This window comes from Helianthus annuus, chromosome 10 (assembly GCF_002127325.2).
Source record: "Helianthus annuus cultivar XRQ/B chromosome 10, HanXRQr2.0-SUNRISE, whole genome shotgun sequence".
Lineage (NCBI taxonomy): Eukaryota > Viridiplantae > Streptophyta > Magnoliopsida > Asterales > Asteraceae > Helianthus > Helianthus annuus.
This window is the reverse complement of record NC_035442.2, coordinates 166,101,216-166,124,449: the sequence shown is the minus strand read 5'-3', so window position 1 is coordinate 166,124,449 and position 23,234 is coordinate 166,101,216. Positions and strand designations below refer to the sequence as shown.

The 23,234-nt window shown below is 38.4% G+C and overlaps 1 protein-coding gene and 1 long non-coding RNA gene across 6 annotated transcripts; both read right to left on the bottom strand.

Moving 5' to 3' along the window:
• Positions 1-14,847: 14,847 nt before the first annotated feature.
• LOC110886423 (pectinesterase 1) lies at positions 14,848-18,822 on the bottom strand. The gene is made up of 2 exons (XM_022134209.2): positions 17,626-18,822; positions 14,848-15,711 (listed from the first exon to the last, which is right to left on the bottom strand). Exons 1-2 carry the CDS (start codon positions 18,689-18,691, stop codon positions 15,032-15,034), a joined length of 1,746 nt encoding a protein of 581 aa, XP_021989901.1. The 5' UTR covers positions 18,692-18,822; the 3' UTR covers positions 14,848-15,031.
• Positions 18,823-19,845: 1,023 nt separating this feature from the next.
• On the bottom strand, positions 19,846-22,937 carry LOC110886424. Of its 5 annotated transcripts, XR_004869891.1 has the most exons (7): positions 22,545-22,936; positions 21,755-21,842; positions 21,108-21,178; positions 20,654-20,753; positions 20,442-20,518; positions 20,295-20,361; positions 19,846-20,196 (listed from the first exon to the last, which is right to left on the bottom strand). It is a non-coding gene; the product is annotated as an uncharacterized LOC110886424 (long non-coding RNA). The 5 variants fall into 5 exon arrangements; XR_002562823.2 differs by lacking the exon at positions 22,545-22,936 and having other exon boundaries at positions 21,755-22,113; XR_004869890.1 differs by having other exon boundaries at positions 19,846-20,361; positions 20,442-20,753; positions 22,545-22,937.
• Between the last annotated feature and the right edge of the window lie 297 nt (positions 22,938-23,234).

Sequence of the window (23,234 nt, the reverse complement as noted above, 5' to 3'; positions counted from 1 at the left end):
CGTTGTTTATACATGACATCACATTTGTACATTGCAATGTAAAATAAAAAGATTTATTTATAAACAACAACAACTGTTTCATGGACCTTGACTACAAAAGAAATTAATACATAAGGCTTGATTATCTCTAAACAACATTGTCTTCTAGTTGGTCCGATGCTCATCCTTGGGCTGGATTCGCATTAGCAATCTTTGGGCAATTTCTCTGGAAATGGCCCATTTCGTCACAGTTGAAGCAAGGACCTAGTGGAAGACGAGCTTGAGCAGGATTTACTTGAGGTTGGTTTGGACCACCTTGGTTTGGGGTAAATCGACAAGCATTTGCCAGGTGACCGAGTCGCCCACATGATGCACATAAACGACACTGTAGATGAGCTAAGTGGTGTGCATTACATTTGTCGCATATCGGTGCAGTATCGGCATAAGGTTTCTTTGCAGGAGGTTGAGTTGGTTGGTTGCGGGTGTTTTGGTTGGGTTGAGCAGCAATCGCACAATTCTGCGAAGCCTTACGCTTCTTAGACTTCTCAGGGGATCCAGTCTGTTCATCTATGGTCTTTGATTCCTCGATTGGCTTCTTGTCACCCTTTCGAAAAAGTTTATGCTTTCTGATCTGCGATTCAGTCAAGGTTGCAGATAGCTCAATGGCCTGACGGAGTGTGGTAGGGTTGCTACCAGTGATAATGTCTTGTACCGAGTCAGGCAGGCCGTCGATGTACCTTTCGATAGCCTTGTCGAGTAGGGCGACCATAGTCGGGCAAAGTAGACTCAACTCCTCAAACCTATCAGTATATGCCCTGTGTTCACCACTATCTTGTTTCAAATCATCAAACTCCTTCTCCAACGCTCGTTGTTCATGACGAGGACAAAACTCCCTCATCATAAGAGCTCTCAGTTCAGCCCATGTCTGTGCTAGAGCAACATCTGCACCACGGTCTCTCATTACCCCATTCCACCATGTAAGAGCCCTCTTCTGAAACACGCTCGAAGAAAACTCGACCTTGCGATTATCCAGACACTGCACGTGGCGAAAAGTATTCTCGATGCTCTCGAACCATTGAAGAAGCCCAGTTCCTCCCTCAGAACCACTAAACTTGAGTGGTTTAGCCGAGTTAAAGTTCTTGAAATTGCATGTACCATTGTTGTTGTTGTTGGCTTAGTTCCATTGAGCAAAGAGATTTGGGAATTGAGCAGCCATCTGCTGCGCAATAATTTCTGCCAGCTCGGCAGTTGCTATCTGGTTTTCGCGTCGAGGAGGCATTCTAAAAGAGAAACAAGAAGGAAAACAAATGAAATGGCATTGGGTAAGAATAGGATGTTACAATTACCGGCCATAATCATGGTTGATGGTCATTTGTTTGAATCCACGAAGCAAACAAACAACACCAAGGCTGAATCAAAGCAAATAGATCCTCATAGTGTATCGCGAAGACATGCTCGCCTATAAGTGGACACTCACCCCAAGAGTTCCCAGGTAAGAGTGACTGGTCCGATTATGTGGATTTGTACGAACACTCTAACCTTAGACAGAAATCCCAGGGTACAGGCATTCACTCTTCCAGTTTGCACGTGTTCACACTATTTAGGACCCAAAACTTTGACGAGAGTTTTGAAAATTCAAAGGGGTTCAAAACCTTATAACAGAGGGTTCAAAACCTAGTAATCAATCATCCTAGAACAGATGATTAGTTTTCAAAGCGGTTTTGAAATTTATGTTCTTGTTGTGGTCGTCGCCTAAGGATAGGTGACGGTATTGTTTTATGACTAAACGCAAGTAAACTCGCGTTAGGATCCTAGGAAGGTTATAGACTAGGTCAAAGCATTACTAATAACCTAATTCCCTATAACCATTGGCTCTGATACCAACTTTTCTGTCACACCCCGACCACGTAGAACATACAAAACGTGGCGGAAACGTCGGGGAGTGTTGTAACAGAATCAATTGTTTCAAATCCATGGCAAATGAAGTTTCGTTTTATTAATCAAATATGAAAGTATACATTGTTTAAACAAGAACCAAATAGTACATAACATAAATTAACTAGTTCTTGTCTCGTTTTTAAGTCACTAAGGCACAGGTCCGCCTAAGTATATCTTGATAAGTCCTATGCATCATCTCCTGAAAACACATGTGAAAATAGGTACGTCAGCATAAAAATGCCTGTGAGATACATTGGTTTTGTGAAAACGGAATTCATGACTTATGTTTGAGAAAATGTTTAGTCATGAACCCTGTAATTTGCTTTGTCTTGTAAATCATTTGAAGAACGATAAGATCAGATGATATGTATAAATAAGAAGACACTGTATGGTTAAACGGATAACCATGTAAAATGTGTTTGTATAAGATAAGTCGTTTGTAAAACAATGTCTCGTGAAAAGTGTGTATTTGTATAAAATGTCATATGTCTCAAATTGAAATGATTCAAATAACGTTACGATATGTAATACCATACAAGCATTTATATATAGGAAGTACCAGCGGCGTATCCACCATGTTTGTATCATATTACATACGCCACGTTACTCCAACCATTTACCCAAACCATCCACCATGTAAATTGTTCATGTATAAACCAAATGTCAAGTGTTATTGTGTAAACCATGTCGAAATGTCTATGTTCAATGTAAACCACCAAGTATGTGTATCAATGTCAAAATATTTATGTTCAATGTAGATAATGTAATGTGTACCCAAAATATATCTTGTATGGTAAGCGAGACGTATCAACTCAACCATATGTAAAATGCACAAAACAAGGTGTTGAAGTAAAACATGGTTTAAATCAACGTTATGCTTCGTGGAACAATGCATGCTCTACTGATATAAACATTTGTACGGTATTGTAAAATATGCATACATCCAAGCCTTGAGACTGTGGCGATAAACCCTTAAACAAATTAATGGTTCATCTAAGTTATGTATATCGAATTCGGTCATTCCTTCCAATCCAAACAAACCCAAGATTTCAGGAACGGGTGTTGTCAATTCCTATGGTACCACTACCTACTAACGAACGGCGTAGCTAATGTTAATGAATGTATTGTTCCATGTTAAACAAACCAAATGTTGTACCAAAATGAAGGCATGTGATGTAAACAATTGTACTAAGTATGCACATAATGGGCATAAATAGCATGAAATGCAATGTGAAACAATGTACTAAGTACGCACACAATGGGCATACATAGTATGAAATGTATTGTAAAGCAATGTACTAAGTACGCACACAATGGGCATACATAGCATGAAATGTAGTGTAAAGCAATGTACTAAGTACGCACACAATGGGCATACATATCATGAAATGTAGTGTAAAGCAATGTACTAAGTACGCACACAATGGGCATACATAGCATGAAATGTAATGAAATCATGTACTATAATGTACTAACGAACATAGCAGGTATATGATGTGAAAACATGGAAAGCATGAAAGTAACAAGTAGGCACATGTGCTTCACCCCAAAACAGTTTGGAAAACAGTAAAAGATGGGGTTCTATGTACTCACCTGAGATTGCTTTGAATTCCTTGTGTAATAATCACACAATGCTAGAGATCACGGGATATCAAACGGCACCTAAAAGGTAGCTATATTAATATACCGGACCAAAATCGGAAGGATCGGATAGTATGCGGGTTCGTAAACCAAACGAGTATGGAAGCTCGTGTAATATGGTTTAACAAAGCCTACATACTAAAATGAAACCTAACCTAAGTGCTTACGGCCCATCACGACCCGTTTAGGTAGCTTATGCTACCTTAACGCGTCGTTCGCGTAGAACGCGTTTGGAACGCCTAACATCGTGACCACAAGGTATAACCTTGGAAGTTTATAGCTATGGTCACCTAATGTGTTTGGTCGGATCCTAATGATCGACCAAATGGGTCGGGTTCGAAAGTATAAGCGATGGTTTAGATCGCTTACCTTACGACCCTATATAAGCATTATACTAAAAGTGACGAGCTAAGCACGTTAGAACATGCTTAACTAAGTTTAGAAAACAGGTTTGGCATCAAAACAAACGGCCTTGATGCTCACGAGTAGTTTGGTTACAAAATACGCAAGAATGCGCATTTTGGCCGAAACTACGACTCGTCACTGAGCCTAGATAACGTGGTAATCAGTAGGTATAGTCACTACGGACTATAACCATCGTGATCACGCTCACGTTATGAAGTTCTAATGAACTTCGTGTTGACCATAGGCTAGTCAATGCAGAAAGTCAACAAAACGTTGACTTTCGGACTCGAAAAGCGAATAAAAGAACGAAAGAATACTTACGGAGGGTCCCCGAATGCTAATTTAGATCAAAGAGCTCAGGTATGAAGCAAAGGCATCAACTTAGAGCATTTTGATCAGATTTTTTTGTGGGTTTTACATCAAAGGGGGGGGGGGTATTTATAGGAAAGGTAGAGCCGTTAGGATCGTTTCTTGAATATCGTGCCACGATCTTAAGCGTACACTTGTCAAAATGTTGTGGTGGCTCAAATTGACCCTAACTCTTCAGATGGTGAAAGGGCATTGCCCTTTGGGATGTTCGAAAGGCCAATCTTATCTAGAAAACAACTTTTCTGTTACTGAAGGGGCCATGCGGCCCGCATCAGGATATGCACAAACTCAGGCGGGCCGCCTGGGCCTGTCTGATCTGCACATACTTTCCGAAATGGCAGTTTTGGTCCCTGTTGCGTGTTTAAGCCATTTCCGACACTTCTAAGGCCCGTAAAGCCAACTTTAAGGCCCTAAAATGATGCCTAAACATTGTGGACATGAAACATGCTCAAAAATATGTCGGATGTTGGTTCGTTTGGCCGTACGAATGCGATGTTCGGTTAATTACGACGGAATGCGCATAAGCGCGAAAAACGATCCAAAATGCGTGACGAATGGATTTTTCTCATGCCAAACACTAAGGCATAATATAAGGATGCTTACATAAATTTTTGGACATCCGGATGTATTCAGAACGTAAGTTATGCGCGAAAGTGCAAACTTATGCACTTTTTGACACTTTTAGTCCCTGAATGATCCAAAAGTTTGTTTTAGCATACCAAACCCTTCAAAGCCTATTTCTATGCTATGTAAAGGATATTTATGGTATGTTTAACTTATGGACATGTTCCGGAATGTTTGTTACAGTTCAAATTGACATACTTTCGCAGTTTGTCAAGTTTAGTCCCTGTAAGCGAATTAACTTGTTTTTGCCATACCAAAGCCTTCAAAACTTATTTCTAAGTTATGTAGAGGTTATTTAAGGTATGTTAAGTATATGTTGCTGTTCCGGAGTATTTGTCGCATTAAACTGAGTACGTTTACGCACCAGTTTGCGTATAATTCCCCAGAAAGCGATGTAGGGCTTGAAATCGAACAAGAGTTGATATGTGCAAACGATACACATATTTATACAAGTCCAAAGTATGAAATACAATATTTCATTGGTTTGGCGTTTGTTTGATGGTTGAAGTGACACAGGTGTCACATTGGGGTTGATGTGGGTTAGTTTGGTATGGATTTTTGGTTGAATTAGTTTGGTAGGGATTTTTGGAGGAAAAAATTTTTATTTTAGTTTTATTACATATAATTCATAGTTGTTTTATAATTACGTCATTACGTCATTATTTTTATAGAATGTGTATAATATAAGTTCTTAACGTTGTTTATTTTGTTAAATTAAACGAACACGTTAAATAAAATGTACAGAAAGCCATAAGAATTAAACGTAAACAATCCAGAACCAACGTGATGTAAATAGAAGATTAACTGCAATATATATATATATATATATATATATATATATATCAGTTTGTACATACAATACACAATAAAAAGGTACAACTGAGTACATAATACATAACAAAACACTAAACAAACAAAGTAATGTACTAATCCTCGTGCGGTGGGGATGGTGGGAGGGGTAGTGGAGGCAACCCAGCGAGCTCTCGTAGATCATCGAGCGTCTGGACGATCCAGTCAATGCGTGCGCCCTGACGTCTGAGGCGCCGGTCGAAGTCCCGAGCCACCTCATGCGCTACCGGAGGCAGATCAGCGTAAACGTGCTGCGGGTACTGTGGCGGCTCAGGAGCTGGCTGAACAGGTGGTACCGGGATCTCCTCGACGTGCTCCTCCTGCGCCAGATCCTTGAATATAGGCTGAGCCTGAGCCTGAGCCTGAGGCTGAGCCTGAGCCTGAGCCTCAGGCTGCTCGATGCCCAGAGCCTGTAGCTGAGCCTGCCGAGCGGCCTGCTGAACATCAGGAGCGGCTAACACTCCAGGCCTCAACTCAATAACAACCGGGTTGACCTCCGGCAACACCTCCGGCTGCCAAATCAGCCCGTCAGCACCCTTGAACCTCAGACCGACATCAAAGGTACGGGTGATCTGCATAGCGGATACTGACGCGCGGCCCAACCTGGATGACGGGACCGGATCGGACAGCAGCGGATCATGCTCGGGCACGATCCCTAGCGAGCGTGCAATGGCGGTGATAAATGAGCCAGTGTGCAGCTGTCCGCGGAGCTGCCGGTGGTATGCAGTAGAAAAGTAATCTGCCAGGCTGGCTGCTAGATCGCAGGGCTGGCGGCGTAGTAGGCAGTATAGAAAGAAAAGGTCACTGAGGTTGACCTTCTCCTTGCTGGAACCCCGCGGCACGATAGTCGACGTGATAACATGGTGCAGGTATCGGTACAAGCGGTCTCTAATGGTGGTGGCCTTTTGCCAGGATTTCCCAAAGGGAGCCCTGGAAATGGCCCTCCAGAAACTGATAAGCGTCTGCCTGTCCATCATCGTAACCGCCTGCGTATATAAATCAGTATCAAGCTCAGGCTCAGTGTACAAACCTGTATGGACAGCAAACTCCGCACACTCATCTCAAACTCCTGACCGGCGAGACGGAATGTAACCTCGTGGACTGGAAAAGCAGGGTCCTCCACGTAATCCGCCGGATGCGGCGCGTATGTAAACGTGGAAAGAAACTCGACCGTAAGCTCAGGGTACGAGTCCTCCATCGCAAACTCAAATAGGCGCGACCAAGGAGTATCTAGCCCAACTATATCACGCGCCCGCTCGACCTCTCCCACGGTACTCAGCAGCTCCCAGTCTATCCCTACATGCTCCCCAATCTCTATGGTGCGCAACCTAGCGCATCTCCTCCTCGCCTGTGACCCCATCGGAAACTGCAGATACGGACATGCCGGCTCCTCCTCGTCCCCCACCTCTCCCTCAGCCTCCATATGCTCAATCTCCTCATCGGATAAATCCATCCCTGCACGTAGATCAAATAATAATATTAATTAAACAAATAATATTAAATAAATAATAATATTAAACAAATAATATTAAACAAATATTAATAAACAATTAATAATAATTAAACAAATAATATTAAACAAATAATATTAAATAAACAAATAATAATATTAAATAAATAATAATATTAAACAAATATTAATAAACAAATAATAATATTAAACAAATATTAATAAACAATTAATAATAATTAAACAAATAATAATAATTAAACAAATAATATTAAACAATTAATAATAATTAAACAAATAATAATAATTAAACAAATAATAATAATTAAACAAATAATAATCAATTAAACAAATAATAATCAATTAAACAAATAATAATAATTAAAGAAATAATATTAAACAAATAATATTAAATAAACAAATAATAATATTAAATAAATAATAATATTAAACAAATATTAAAAAACAAATAATAATAATTAAACAAATATTAATAATTAATAATATTAAACAAATATTAAAAAACAAATAATAATAATTAAACAAATATTAATAAACAAATAATATTAAACAATTAATAATAATTAAACAAATAATAATAATTAAACAAATAACAACAAAAAAATAAACATGAACCAAAGCGCCCCGCTTTGGCCTCGGCGCGGCGCTTTGGTTCTTCATTCTGAAGAACAGATCCAGCAACATTCGATCTTACCAAACAACCAACACAATAATCAACATGTATATTGTAAAGAAACGATTAAGGGTTTGAGATCGCACCTTTTAGCGGTTGAAAACCTCGAAAATCTCCGAAAATGGTCGACTGTGTGAGATCTCCCCTTTGGTGTGTGTTTTTTATTTTTGGGTGAAGTGGGGGAGAAGTTGCCCCGCTTCAGTGTATAACGAGGGTCCGAAGCGCCCCGCTATGGCCATAGCGCGGCGCTTCGGGTCCAAAACGCAGTGTTATGACCATAGCGGGGCGCTTTGGGCATTTTTTAAATTTTTTAAAATTGTTTTTAATTCACAAACGCGTCGATAAATAGTCTAAATTTTCCGTTTTTCCATTATACATCATTTTTTAATATATATGGACTATACTGCAAGTTCCGGATCAAATCGGTTACGTGTGATGTCTTATTCCGTTATCTCGTATCATTTAGGTTTGAAAGCACAAGTACTCCTGTGAGAAGTGTTATGTGTCGCCTACCGTACATGAACATGACGTATTTTTTCATTAATTGTAGTATTATGATGTATATTGTCATTTCGGGTCGTACAAGTGCGTATTGAATCTGATTGGGTCGTGTCGGTGACATTCGGTTTTTAACGTGATGTAACGCGTATATTGAACAAACACAGACGTGATTATTATTAAACACATTTAAGATACATCGTGAACATATGGGGGTACATTAAGGTCAGGGGCACGATACGTAAGCATTTAAGGTACGCGTTGATCTGATCCTGTATAATGTATGCCAGGCTGCTGCGTGCTCTGTTCTGTTCGCTGTCCAGAGTAGGTTTGGGGGAGGCATTGGATAACAACCTCCAAGCTCTACATGTATGAAATGCCCTTTGTCGACGAACACAACCGCAACTACCAAGTGAGGTTCCTCAGCTTCGTTTGGCCCGCCCAGCAGAGGGAAAATTGTATCGCTCCCACGAATGTCGAAGGTGTGAACAATCACACCGTATCGTTGGGCAATAAGAAACCCCGTCAGGCATCGTCATGTAATTTTCGATACCTGCTCGTCCCACCCCCTTGAAATCGATCCGTGTAACCAGCGCATCATAATGTCCTATGTTTTCCGAATCGAAAACCTGCCTCCAAAGCGATTCGTTCATACGTAACTCCTTTAGAAGTTGTTCCCGGATCATCAAATATGAACTTTGTTTCACTCCTAACCCAACAGCCACCGATCGAAACCCACAATGACCATCTGGTTTCACGTCCTTTATTCTAACGATGTATGGATGGATCACTTTGGGAATCTGAGATGCGTAGTTGCGGATCGCTATATCCGTCTTTGGACCGAGCTTGATCATCGGGAAATCAGGGTGTAGGTTGAGCGGTTTGGTATTCTTTTCTCTTCTAGAATCTTCGGCTGATATGTACGAGCTGTGACGGGGAAGATCGTATGAGGCCTCGACCCAAGTTTCTTCTGACGGAATGTAAGAGCTTTTTCTAGCGGTTTCAACCTTTCTTTCTTCCTGTGTTTTCAATGTTGGGCGACCACGAGTTTTCTTCAGAACAGCAGGAGGTTTTTTGTTATTGTTCCCTGGATTGAGGATTTGCTGAAACTTTTCAAAGAAGCTCCTTTTCACTTGAGGGGGTGTTGGATCGATCTGTTTTTTCAATTTTTCAAATTCCGCGTCTACATCGATATCCTCTATGTTATTCCTTGCAGGCTTGAAGTCAAGCTTCTTCCAAAACACGTCTATGTGTGTGATCCGGATTTGCTGACCTGTGGATGAAAACAAATTATGTGGCAAAATCCTAACGAGAAAGGTCAAAAATATTCATTACCTTTATTTTCCAACTTTTCCAAACGGCAGGCACATGGCAAACCACAGCTGGTAAAAAGTTGGCAACCACAGCTTGCACCGTAGGCTCTCAACCCGTCTTCCTTACGTTTTAGTTCCATACTCAAAAGCTCAATCGCATATATTGAAACCTTTCTGAGAATATATGCAAGCATAGGCTGATTCTTGTGGTGCGTCATCACTTTTCGGAGGCTTGTTTCAAAGCTACTTCTAATCTCGGCGTATTGTCTATCAACAACATGATCAACATACAGTACAAGTTTATCCAGTGTGTTGTGATGACTTGGAAAGTGACTTTTTAATGTTGCATGCATGCCCTCAACCCTGTTGGTCGTAGTTTGGTGAAAGTTGATAGTTTGGTTAATCCAGCAAGATACAAACTTTTCACGGTACGGATCCAACCAGGATTTCTTCAAATAATCAAAAACCTCCAAAATTAAAAAACGTAAATAGTCAGTTTTTGTTATTATATAAAATTTGAACATAATTATTTAAGAAATACTCACGTTCACGGTCAGCTTCTTTCAGCTGTGCTTCAAGGTTTTCCAAGTTATACCTGTATATTTCCTCGGTCGTAGACTCGCACAATGTCCAAAATGTACGTACGAATTCTTTCCACTCCTTGTCAGAGAATTTCTTCTTGCTGTTCTTATTAATATTTTGTTGAATATGGAACCGACAAAGATACTTATGCGCTTTTGGAAAAACTTGTTCACACGTGTTCATTAGCGCAAAATCCCTGTGTGACACTTCGGGTTTTCCCGGACAACCTTCTTGATGTAACTTCGCGTGTACATATATTATTAAATGAAAAGCTATGAATTATCGGTTATTACGTGTTGTATGTATGTATATTATATGTGTGTTACAAGTGAGCCGAGACCCCAAGGACCCGACTCGAGACCACTCCCGGTCTCGAGTGAACAGTGAACTGATGGGCCGTTGGGCCGCTTCCTTTAGCCTCACACGAAACCCACTCGGAAACCCATAAGGGTGCATGGCCCTTGAATGAGTTATAAAATCCCCACATAAGCCACACTTCCCTCATTTTGACACTCAAACATTCTCTTGCTCACACACACTCCCTCTAAAACCCTAAACCCTAACAAACATCACCCTCTCCCCTCCTTCCCCCTCTCGGATCGGACCGGCGATAACCAAGGAGCTCTCGGACTAGCTCGAGATCATCACTCGGAACTTGGTTCATCAATCTCTTGTACTCCTCCATCTAACCGGTTAGTATCTTAAGTGTTTACCATGATTTTTGGTTGTTGATGATAAAGTGCATTAGGGATTTTAGCATGATAGAAACAATGTGTTTTAGCTATAATGTGAAGATTTACATATTATACAACTCCTTGTATTGTGATAACATGAATGATGATCTTTAATACTAAGTGGAAATCGAATCAAGTGTTGTTATTGTTGATGATATTCATGTTCTAATAATAATGTGTGATTAAGAGTGCCTATTTACCGAATGGTTGTGATGTTAACAAGTTGATCTTTGGAATGATTGTTGCATGATAATATGCTTGTTGAATGATATGCTTGAATATATGATGAACTGGATGAATGTGATATAAATATTCAAAAATGCTTGTTTTTGATCTGTTTTGCTTGGTAAATAGACAAAGAAACATGTTTGTGAATTTCTATTGGTTAGTACACCAAATCACGATCACAGCATTCTATTGGTTAGTACATTGGACAGGTTCTAGAAGATTCAGGTGCACGAAACAGTGGTTGCGAGTCGGAACCCTTGGTTGTGACTCGAGACCAAAACGTGATTCTCCGAGATCTCCCGGTTGCGACTCGCAAGCAGCACACTCGAGACCAAAGCATGATGAACCGAGACCAAGGTTGCGAGTCGGAACCCCTGGTTGCGACTCGAGACCAAAGCATGATGAACCGAGACCGAGGTTGCGAGTCGGAACCCTTGGTTGCGACTCGAGACCGTGTATTCTCGAGTCGAAACCGCCCTTGTCTCGACTGGGCTGCCTAAGTGTTATTGGGCCAAAAGCTTGTTGGACTATCTGTTGACTGGGCTGCATGTGTTTCTGTTACTGTTTGTTTGCGAAGATGTTAGGACAGACCCAATGACCCAACTGTTGAATGTGTGCATTTTAAGTGTGTCTATACGTGTTTGCTATACGTGATTACTTGTACCCCAACTTGACCTATATTTGGTAACCATGCTAGGACGTGGTGACCAACGTGATTGACCGGGTATTTAATCTACCGAGCAACCCAAGGTGAGTTCACAACCTAAAGCATGCGTTCCCAGTGGTTTGGGAAACGGAACTACAAACAACACTATCCCCCTTATGAGGGATACAACTTACTTTTCTTCCCTTGTTATTGGGAACCTTTAGTTAATTACTGTTTATACGGATTGCAACCAACGGCACTAAACGAAACTCTATCACTCAAGTCCCTACTACATAATAACGATTAGTCGCCGGGGCCAGGCGAACGGGTTATTAGTTGATAGCGCTATTTAGGTTTTACCAACCTCACACCGTGCCATGGTATGGGATCGGTCGTGAACTAATGTACTCAGGCATCTGTCAATGATGATAGAACATTGACATCGGGGCATCCTGCGGAAACGCAAACGGTTACCTAGTGTTCGGTATTGGAAAAACAGTTTAGTCGCTAACTTTTGGGATAGCTCCCCACGGCATGTATAAACGGATAAATTAACTGGTGAAACAAGTTTTTGGTAATTAAAACTGGACAACTAGTGAACTCACTCAGCATTATTGTTGACACCTTACTGCATGCTTTGCAGGTAACCAGTGACTGAGGAGCTGTTGCTTGGGGATGTGTAGTGTTCGTCAAAACCCGTGTGTTGGGTTTTAATTATCTTGAACCATGAACTAACTTTAAAAACTATTTGGTTTATGCTTCCGCTGTTTTTGTTTAAACTAATTATCGAACTTAAACTACGATGTTGCTAACTACTTTGGATAGCAATTGTTTTACTACTAACCAATGCTTAGTATAATTGGTGGCTGGATCCTGGTCAGTCACGCCCTCAAGCGGATGTTACTCCGCAGGTGGAATTTGGGGGTGTGACACCCTGTCTGTTAAAATCACGCGCGGTTCTATACATCCTACCAGCATAGACTTGATCCTCTGTAACACCCATAGGTAGTTCTCTGACTTCTCAGCGGAAATTACCGCACAAGCAGCCGTAAACGATTTGTTTGTCGACGTCATGCCTACGACCTGAACAAATGGCAGGTTGTACATGTTCGTTTTGTATGTGGCGTCAATCAATAGCACATGCGGGAAGGCACACCACATAGTGAATGATTTTTCGTGAACAAAGAAGACGTCTTCAACTTCGTTCGATATCTCATTCGTGCGCATGTAATAAGTGTAATTTTTTTCGATAAGAATGTTTTCAAGTTTTTGCATCGGAGACTTACCGACATTTTTTTCGGCGTTGATCTTCTGAACAGCGTTGTGTATATCTTTCGGAATAAGCTTTCTAGCCGGATTGTTTTTTGTCAGCGTTCGCCAGATACTTTGGTTGGGAATATCTTGCTCTGCCAACTCCTTAACCAGTTTTTTCTCCTCCGAAGAAAGCCTTCTCGTATACGCGTGACCCTCGAAGTTTTCAATAGGAGTGTGGTTATGCTTCGCCTTCGTCACCTCGATCCTCCAAACACTGTCGGATGATTCCGAAAACCCGATCATGTCGAACGGGCAGCCTATTTTCTTGCTACCCATTTTCCTCTGTGTAGCTATACTCTTATGCTCCCCACCAAAAGTACATTGAAACCAAATCTTGTAATTCTCTCCTCTTTTATTCGACCTCTTAGTCACAATGAGGTAACCATTGTCTTTTGCCGTGTCTTGTACCCAACGCACCAACTCTTTATGTGACGAAAAGGTCTGCGTTGTATCAAACGAAAATGTAACCGGGTAACAACCTTCCTCGTCAACAGACACATCCTCCGGCTCACCATCGTCACCGAGGTTCGAATAGACTTGATGTTCAAAGCTCTGTTCACAACCGTAACTCTGGTTTGGATAACACTCCTGCTGTACAAAGCTTTGCTCGCCACCGTAACCGAAATTCGAATAACCTTGTAAGCTCTGTTGACAACCGTAGCTGTCGTTTGGATAACACTCCTGCAGTACAAAGCTATAGTCGCCACCGTAACCGAAATTCGAATAACCTTGTTGTGCATAAGGGTCCTCCACAGGGGTATTCAAATCCAGCTGCACCGTGTTATCACGATAATGAATGCCAGATACAACCTCTGTCTCCCTCAAGTTGGACGACACCGGTTTCTCAAACGAGTCAGAAATAGCGGTCCCCTCGTAAGAATCAGGAACAACTGACTCGTCAGAATATTCCGAAAAGATAATTACTTAACCACGACATCGTTTTTTCAAAACATGTAACTAATAGAGCAAAGAAGATCGACAAAAAACAATCCGAATTATGAATGTCGAGTCTGTCCAGGGATTTAAAGGCAGCATTTGGGGTCGAAGCGCCGCGCTATGGCCAAAGCGCGGCGCTTAGGGTTCACGGGGCGACTGAAACCTCGTATCACCTTTATGTCTCTGTGTCAGTCAGTCAGTCAGTCATTCGAAACCTCGTATCAACTTTTGTCGCCCTAAGCTCCCCGCTTTGGCCATAGCGCGGCGCTTAGGGGTGTGAAAATTATTTTGGGCGTGTGTAATTAGCATGACCCCATCTATTTTGTATTTTTATTAACTTTTTACCGAACCACTAACTATTTTATTACCATTACCACTCCAATTTTATTTACAATTTTTTTTAATAGTAACACTTACCTCTAGTAACTATACGATTTCGAATTGACGAAGTTGTATGTCTACATATTTACCAAGTCACATGATTGAAAGTTTTAACAATTTGAATATCTAAAAAAATTTTATATGAAACAGGGTACCCAAATTTACGAGTGACCCCAATCCCCCATGTATATTACTGTGCCATAGATTCAAATGGTGTAGTACCAATCATTACATTTGTTATCATAATTTGTATTACACCATTTGAATTAAAACAAAATACAAATGTTATCATAATTTTTTGGTTAATCTGGATACAAAGATCATATAAGTATTACAATACGGTAACCGTGTTAGAATAAGTCGTATTACAAGTTTACAACATATCGTAGGAAAACAAAAAGAATGAGAAACAACCATGAAACACTCGAGTATACAATGCCGTTTTCACGATCATAAAGTCGACTCAAACTTCACCGCCGTTTGTGGTAACCACATTGCGCCTTCAATGAAATTCGCCACAGTGAACCTGTTAGCGTCGCTGCTAGTTAGGCTGGGCCTATAGCCAGCCCATTTTACCCGTTGACCGACAATCGCACCGTCACCAGTGTTCATGTACTCGCCATAGAAAATCGACTCAGGTGGGTCAACACCACTGACCCATGAAATCCATCCCTGCGGTTTCAAAAACGCTCCAATGTTGGACTGCATGATTACCGTCGTTGAAAATTCCTTCCACGGCCTACCAAGGTACGTCGGAGCCGTAAGCTGATCAAATGCTGAAATATCACATTTTTGGATCGAAATACCCGTGTTTTGATTCGGGTCTTTCTTTCCCTGAGCCGTGATGGTCACAAACTGGTTTGCCATAGGCTGGCGCGGCATGATCTTGCAGTTTTGGAACACCACAGCCGCGTTTCCAAAGATGAAATCAATGGTTCCAGTGACATCACACTCGCGATAGAATTGACGGTTCGAATGGGGATAAAGCGTGTCTTGATACGCGTCAAACGAGCATCTGTAGAAAACCGAAAAATCCGAACCGGACCGGAAAGCCACTGCTTGATGTTTTTCTGGACCGGCTGTGTTTATGAATCCCATATCCATTGCTACAAACCCTCTTCCAGCAACAGCTGATAATCATTCAAATCATTAAAGATTAAAGTTAAAGTTTACACCTTTATTTTTCTTGATAATGATAATTAATTAAGAAACCAAACTATTATGCTACCAATGAAAATGACACAATGATGGTAACGTTCATTATGCTGTCATGTGATTAAATATATGATAGAACTAGTCAATTAATTAGAGTTGGTAAAAGTATTTATTAAATCCATATGGCCATATTATTTTTAATAAAAATGATAATATTCAGATGATATTTTAAGGCTTCCACTATTGCCACACTCCTAAAATCTTATTTTCACACCTCTACATGTATACGGCCCGTATAAAGTTATACGAGTCGTACAACTGATTGTTGCGCAAAAAAAAAGTTGGAGAATGTTTTTTTGTCTCCATGTTGACGGCCATACGACCCATATAGAATGTTATACGACCCATATAATGTTATACGACCCAAACTTCATATAATATTATACGACCCGTATTGTATGTTATACGACCTATTATTTTCTCCATCTATATTACCTGTATAATTTTATATGACTCAATGTTAGATTATTCTATACTTCGTATAACATTGTACAGCCTACAATGTGTGAAATTAAGATTTTAAGATGTGAATTTAGACACATTAAATATCTGATAGAACTAGTCAAATAATTAGAGTTGGTAAAAGTATTTATTAAACCCATATGGCCATTATTATTTTTATTAAAAATAATAATAATATTATTTTTATTAAAAATAACAATAAATATTCAGATGATATTTTAAAACTTTATTGTAGTCACGTCCGAAGCCTAAACTTGCACATGGTTAGTGGTGGTGACATTTTCAATTGTCACGGTGCCACGTGACATCAGGAGACAACAAACCATGTGCGTGGGGTTGGATGCATACAACCAAATTTTAATAATTTCACTAGCATACAACAAACAAAGCACTGTTTTTCCTTGATCTTGCAAAGTCTTGGATGGGGTGCGTAACATATTATTATACTAGCCCCACTTCAATGTTGGTTCCATATGTAACGGTCAAAATAGATCTATAAAATCCATCAACCGTTGAAACCGGTGGAATGTCTAGACAATGAATAGATCTATGTTTCGGTCCCATTTAAAGCTTAAAACCGGTTATGTGTTCGGTCCGATTTAAAACTTAAAACCGGTTATGTAAAACTTTAATATTTGTATTTCTTTTCTTTCCTAACATATATTTTTAATTTTTACAGTTTGACACTTTAATAGCTTGGTCCGGTAAGGAAAAACCTGTTGTGTAAAGTGAACCGGTCATTTAACTTTATGATTTCTGTTTCTTTTCTTTTCAAAATATATAGTTAAGTACAGTGATTATAAATCATGAAACAATCTTCCGTCATTCTAAATATTTTCATAAAAAATCTTCTCTCAATTTAAATATATAATTTTTTAAACCTATGGTGACTTTGAAAAGAAAATACCACCAGGTGAATCTGTAAAAACCAAACTATTAAATCGTCAAATCATTCTGTCCGGCTGAATCTACTTACCCGACTAGTTTTATCATTCTTTGAAATCGTAGTTAACAATTCAACAACATATTACTTTTATAGTGTAAACATCAAATACAAAATACTTTTAACCTCAGAAGTAAATGAGACATTAATTGCAATAAAAAAAAATTAGTGATTTAACAGTAGTAAAATAATTATATACTTATTATAATTACTCTACAAAATTACATAATTACTCTACTAGGTGTAAAGTCATGATTTTTTTTATTCTAATACTAAAATACGTGTTTAGACGAAAAAAGAAATTAAAAAAAAAATCATCATTCGTACGATAAAAGTATTTTGTATGTTAAGATTTTTATAAAAATCTACCCAACCCGGCCATGATTCATTAAATCAAGAAAAAAAACAGAGAAAAATAACTTACCAAAAGTGGCTGTGGAAAAAGTCGGTGTACCGTCGATGAAATTCAGGTTACCGGAAACAATCGACTTAGCCTTCCCATCACCGTAGATCATAACATTCCAAAACGATTTATCCAAAACAACATTCTCCTTATACACCCCTTCCTTAATATATATTATAAACACCGATTTACTCTTCTTCGTTACCATCGCCATCGCCTCTTTAATCGTTCTAACATCACCACTTCCGTCAGCAGCCACCGTCACATTAGGCGTCGGTCTAACCTCCTGCAACAACCTCCGTACACCCGGAGACACCCATTCCGGAAAACCCGGTTCCGTTACCGTTACCGTTAACATCTTCCTGTGAAAATTAATATTCAACTTCCTTAATATCCCAGCTATCTTGGAAACAATAGCCAAACTGTTACTAGCGTACTCAGTAGAATTCTTCATTTGAGATTTGGTGTCATCAACAAAAGTTGAATTTGGACTCATTTCATCTAACGCATCGATACACGTTTCTTGATTTGTTATAGCAGTGCTCAACCACGTTTTCAGGTCTTCAACTTTGGGTAGTGTAAGCAACTTCTCATTGGGTTTCACATCCATTTCGGATAAACAATCTTGAAGATACTCAACGGCGTCGTTTAACACCGTCCCGCATACACCCAAAGCCTTTTTAACCGTCTCATTGGTCGTTTTCGAACTCAATTTATCTGGCAACGTTGCCACGTCGGATAGCGATTTCAAAACCACCTGTAACGAGAGCTTTAGCAGCTCTTCGGGATCTGTAGAGTTCGATTTATTAATCTCGGAGATGCTGTTGTAGCAGGATTCTGGGTACAATGTTTGGCTGCAGACTGCTTTGAGCGATTGGGCTGAGTCGTTGGAGCCGACGGTGGAGTCGTCGTTGTTTTTGTTGCGTTTGTGAATGAGGGTTCCGGCGACGGCTCCGATGATGACGGCGAGGAGGAGGACGACGGAGACGGTGAGGATAATTATGCGTTTGCGGGTTTTACGGCGGAATGCTTGTTCTTCTGCCGGGTCTACTTTGCCGTAACCTTTGAAAGATTTGATGGTATCCATGATGATGTTACTTGTGTTTGGTTTTTTGCGTTTGTGTTGGTGTTTTGAGTGTGTGTGAAATGGTTTATATAAATAAAGTGGGTGATGCTGTAAGACGCGTATTAGCCGTTAAAAAAAAAAAAAAAAAAAACTATGTATTTATTTATCTATTTTTTTTTTTTTTTTTTTTTTTTTTTTTTGCGTTTTATGATGTGTGTTGAATAAGTTATTAGTTTCTGGACTTGTGATATTTTTTCCAACTTTAATAATATGAATTCTACACAATCAGCGCCAGTTGTGGCTTTTGCGTGTTAAGTTGAGGCCGGAAGGTGTTGATGTAACATCGAATACACTTTGATTACGATAAAAATGACTATTTAAAAATAAAAATCATAAAATTACCTACTTGTGAGATAAGTTTTAAATTCCATAGTAATAAAATACATGAATATATTATAGGTGTTAGTTAATCTCTAACCATCATTATCATATTTTAAAAGTATTACATTTTACTAGTTTTCAATTTATTTTGCTTTGCTGCTCTACTTTTTAAATTTTAAATTCTAAATCCTTTTTTTAAGATAATGTTACCATTGTAAAGGTATAATTATAAACTTGTATGACTTTAGTTATTATGACGTATAAATGTATGAAAAGACCTGTTTTCATGATTTTATATATCATATAATATCTATCATTTATTGAACTTTTGATTATATCTTAATAATATCTATCATTTGTTAAACTTTTGAATATCTTAATATGTGGTTTATCAGTTTTAAAACTTTGTCAAAGACCTTGTTGTATACTTGCATCCTTTAAGAGTTTAAGGTGAGACACGTAAGGGAATTGTACTTTTTCGTATATATTATAAACTAGGTTATATACCCGTAAGCTTCACGGGTTGAAAAATTTAATTTGTATAATATATGTTCATATTGTTATGAAAACTATCTTGTTAATAGGATATATAATTTCTTTCAAATGTCCGTTTTAGGTGGTTGAAAGCATTGGACTACACACTCAAGTTGTCTTATTGTTATCTAATTTCATATACTTTACCCAAAATTTCCACCCATTCAACTCTGCTACTTGAGATACTAATCTAAATTACTACATTTTCATTTAAACGGGTCGATTTGGTGGCGGAACCAATTTGCAAAAGCACACAATCAAGAACATAAAACCATGATTCACATATAATGATAGGTTGATAAAATTACATATTACATTTGATAACGTCGGGATATATCAAAATATCACCATTGTCCTTTAATATTCAGTTGTATACATGTTCATTTGCTCCATCCCCACTGCTAGTCAATGTAATACACCATATCTCAATTACAAAATATCGCCACTGTCCTTTAAAAATTGGTTGCTGGAACCACATGGACTGAAAATGTTATTCGGTCAAAAAAAATTATATCCCTGTGTACTTGTAAACTTCCAGGCTTCTAGCAAGTCTTTTAACTTTTGGGTTGCAGGTGGAGCCTCTTCTCTAATCCTTTAAAACACCTAAGGTTCTTTTTTATAAAGATAAAATTATTATAATAGAATAAGTGGGAAATTTTAGAACTTATAAGGATGCATGAAAAGAAAGTGAATATAGAAAAGATCCCACCATTTTTTGGATTGATTAAGAACCTGGAATTTGTGCCATTCATACTCGTTTCTCCTCCATTATTTAGCTACAAATTAAAACATAAATCACACACACGTATATGCATATAAGTCTGAACAATATACAGATTAAAAAGCCAAAACATACTTGCCTTCTTTTTCACGTGATGATTTCCACTGCCGAAATTATTCGGCTTCTCCGTTTATCTTATTTTGTACTTGAACCTACAATCACTTCTAAATTAGCACGATATACAAATTTGAACAGAAAGAACTAATATTAAAATGATACATCATAAACCCCCAGTTGAGAATCGAGCAGGTTTATGATAGAGGGCTTTGGGTAAACAATTACATAACCTTGTGTATACGGGCTGTATCAACCTCTTCTTTGTGTTTCCTCCGTACCGAAAGTTGAAGAACCCTCATAAACCCGTTGGTGAAGGACCAAACCTGAAAGCTATCATCACAAAGATGAAGATACATAAAACATATTAAAAATCAATGCCAAAAGTATGGTCCTAACACTTAATCTTATATTCAAATTGAGCATTGTTCATCATCCAAATAACGATCCATGAAAGAATATTAATAAGTTTATAACAATCCTCCTTTGCAACGACTATGCAGCAACTCTTAATAGATATCAAAGCATAAAAGAATAAACATCAAATAGCAAATTATAAGTTTTTAACAGCATAACCATGTGTTTCTTTACATATTTTTACCAAATCAACCAACAAAAAATGTATAATACCTTGTTAATGATCGATCAACTTAACATTTATATTTTAAAACTGTAATTCATACTTACATCATCAGAAAGCTTCATCTTCTTTGTATGGATACGGAAAACCTTCAGACGTCCAAACTTTATCTCGCATTCTATAGCAGTCATATCACGGTTAAGAGCATATAAGAATTATTCCAATACTGCAACACATAGTAGTAGCAAATACGCGAGAACAAAACATAAACAAATTTGGAACCAAACACCAGGTTCGAACTCTTATATTAAAACTAAAAAAATTGACCATGTACTACTATACTGCTATGAACAAAGACTCGGTATTTAAACTAAATCTATTCAAAGCCTACCATAACTCTGATATCTATTAAATAAATAAAAAAAACAGCCTGAAACCGGCTCCTATTCTCTTCCTAAACCAATCCACATTTGAGTGTTAAAATATCATGCTAAATTGCTATTTGCTAATGCCAAAAAAAAAAAAAAAAAAAAAAAAAAAAAAAAAAAACCTAAAAAGAATACGTGAAATAAAAAACCCAAAAAAGATGTTGAATCTTTTAGGCAATAAATGTTAGATGATCAATATTATAAACACCTCATTTAAATGTCTTTGTTGAAGATTCAACATCACAAAACAAAAATTGAAAAAAATGGAACAGGGAATTGGTTATGAAAAAATTAATAAAATAAAGATTTGGGACCGCCTTCCTTACCCTCCAAACTTGAGGTTGGGTAGTTCAAGTGCCGGAATTCCTGGTGTCACCCCCGAGTGCGGTGGGCAGCTATCCCATTCTCTGCAAACTATCCTTCGTTTCCAACATTACAAACTCGGTTAAAATATTAAAAAAGAAGTATAAACCATAACTTATATAGAATACCTATCAATAAAATAATTTATTACATATAATAGTGAAATACTTCTACAGACTAACAAAGAGAATTGTGATAAAAAATAATTCTCTTTTGGGCCATTTACATTACTTACAGTTAGAGGTGCACAAATCAGGTTTTTTTAAATACCCGGTTCCATGTCAGGTCAATAAACATGTCCGCACATGTACTATCTTTGTATAGAATGTATCAAGTTATAATGGAATTACCATAAAAAAATTCTTATAAAAAAATTCAACCCACAACCCACAATTTTAGTACAGAATGTATCAACATACTCTCTTCCCCAGCAACAATTTCTTTTCTTCTCTAATGCTTCACCACAACCATCACAAGACCACCAATAAAGAACCACAATGATCGTTGACAAAAGTTTCATCAAAACACATAAAATCCATACACAAAACGTAGATCAAAGAACGATCTACACGAATATGTAAACGAAATCGTCAAAAACAACGAAGAAAAGCAAAGATCTGAAGAAAACGCGTTGGGAAAAGGGTTTTTGAACAGATGAAACAGGGGTCGTCTCGTCTTCGAGCATAATAGATCGACTGCCATTAACGTTACCGATCTAAAGAAAATTAGAAACATGAAACCGAAAAGGCTTACCTAAGTACTCGCCGGAACCCTAGGCTTGACTGGAATCTGATATGTCGCCGCAGTACGGGTTTAACCCCACCAAATCAGGCACCGATCAGTGGTGGAATTCCATCTCTACCGAAAACACCTAACATTGATGCAGATCTGACTGTTGATGAGACATACAAACCTGTTCTTGAAGAACATCCAACCATGGATCACTCTAAAATGAAGATGAAAAGTCATAGCATTTGTGTGTTCGTTCATGGTAAATAAGAGGGAGAGAGAGAGAGAGTTTAACTTTTAAATTTTGAATTTTGAATTCTGGGATGAGGTGAAGTAGTTTTGCAGAGAAGGAAAGAAGGAGAGAAGAAGAAGACGGGTAGGAAAGGGAAAGAATTGGGGATAGGAATTTGTCTGGTTGCTTTGACCTGCAGAAGAGAGAAGAGGGAGGAAAGAGGTCGTGGACCCCTTCTTTGTTGAACACGTTAGTAAAGTGAAGGAGAGGTTGACATGTGTTTAGGTGGAATGTGGGGGTGCCAAGTGGCAGAAATGTTGTTCTTTTATTAGATATAGAGATGAAGCAAATGAACAGTAAACTTCAATATAATAAAATATTATATTAATTTTTTTTATAGTTTTATTATCTTAATATTATAATAATTGTTATTTCTTTTACCTTTTTAGTCTGATAAGCTTGGTGTTAACCAGTAGTTGTAT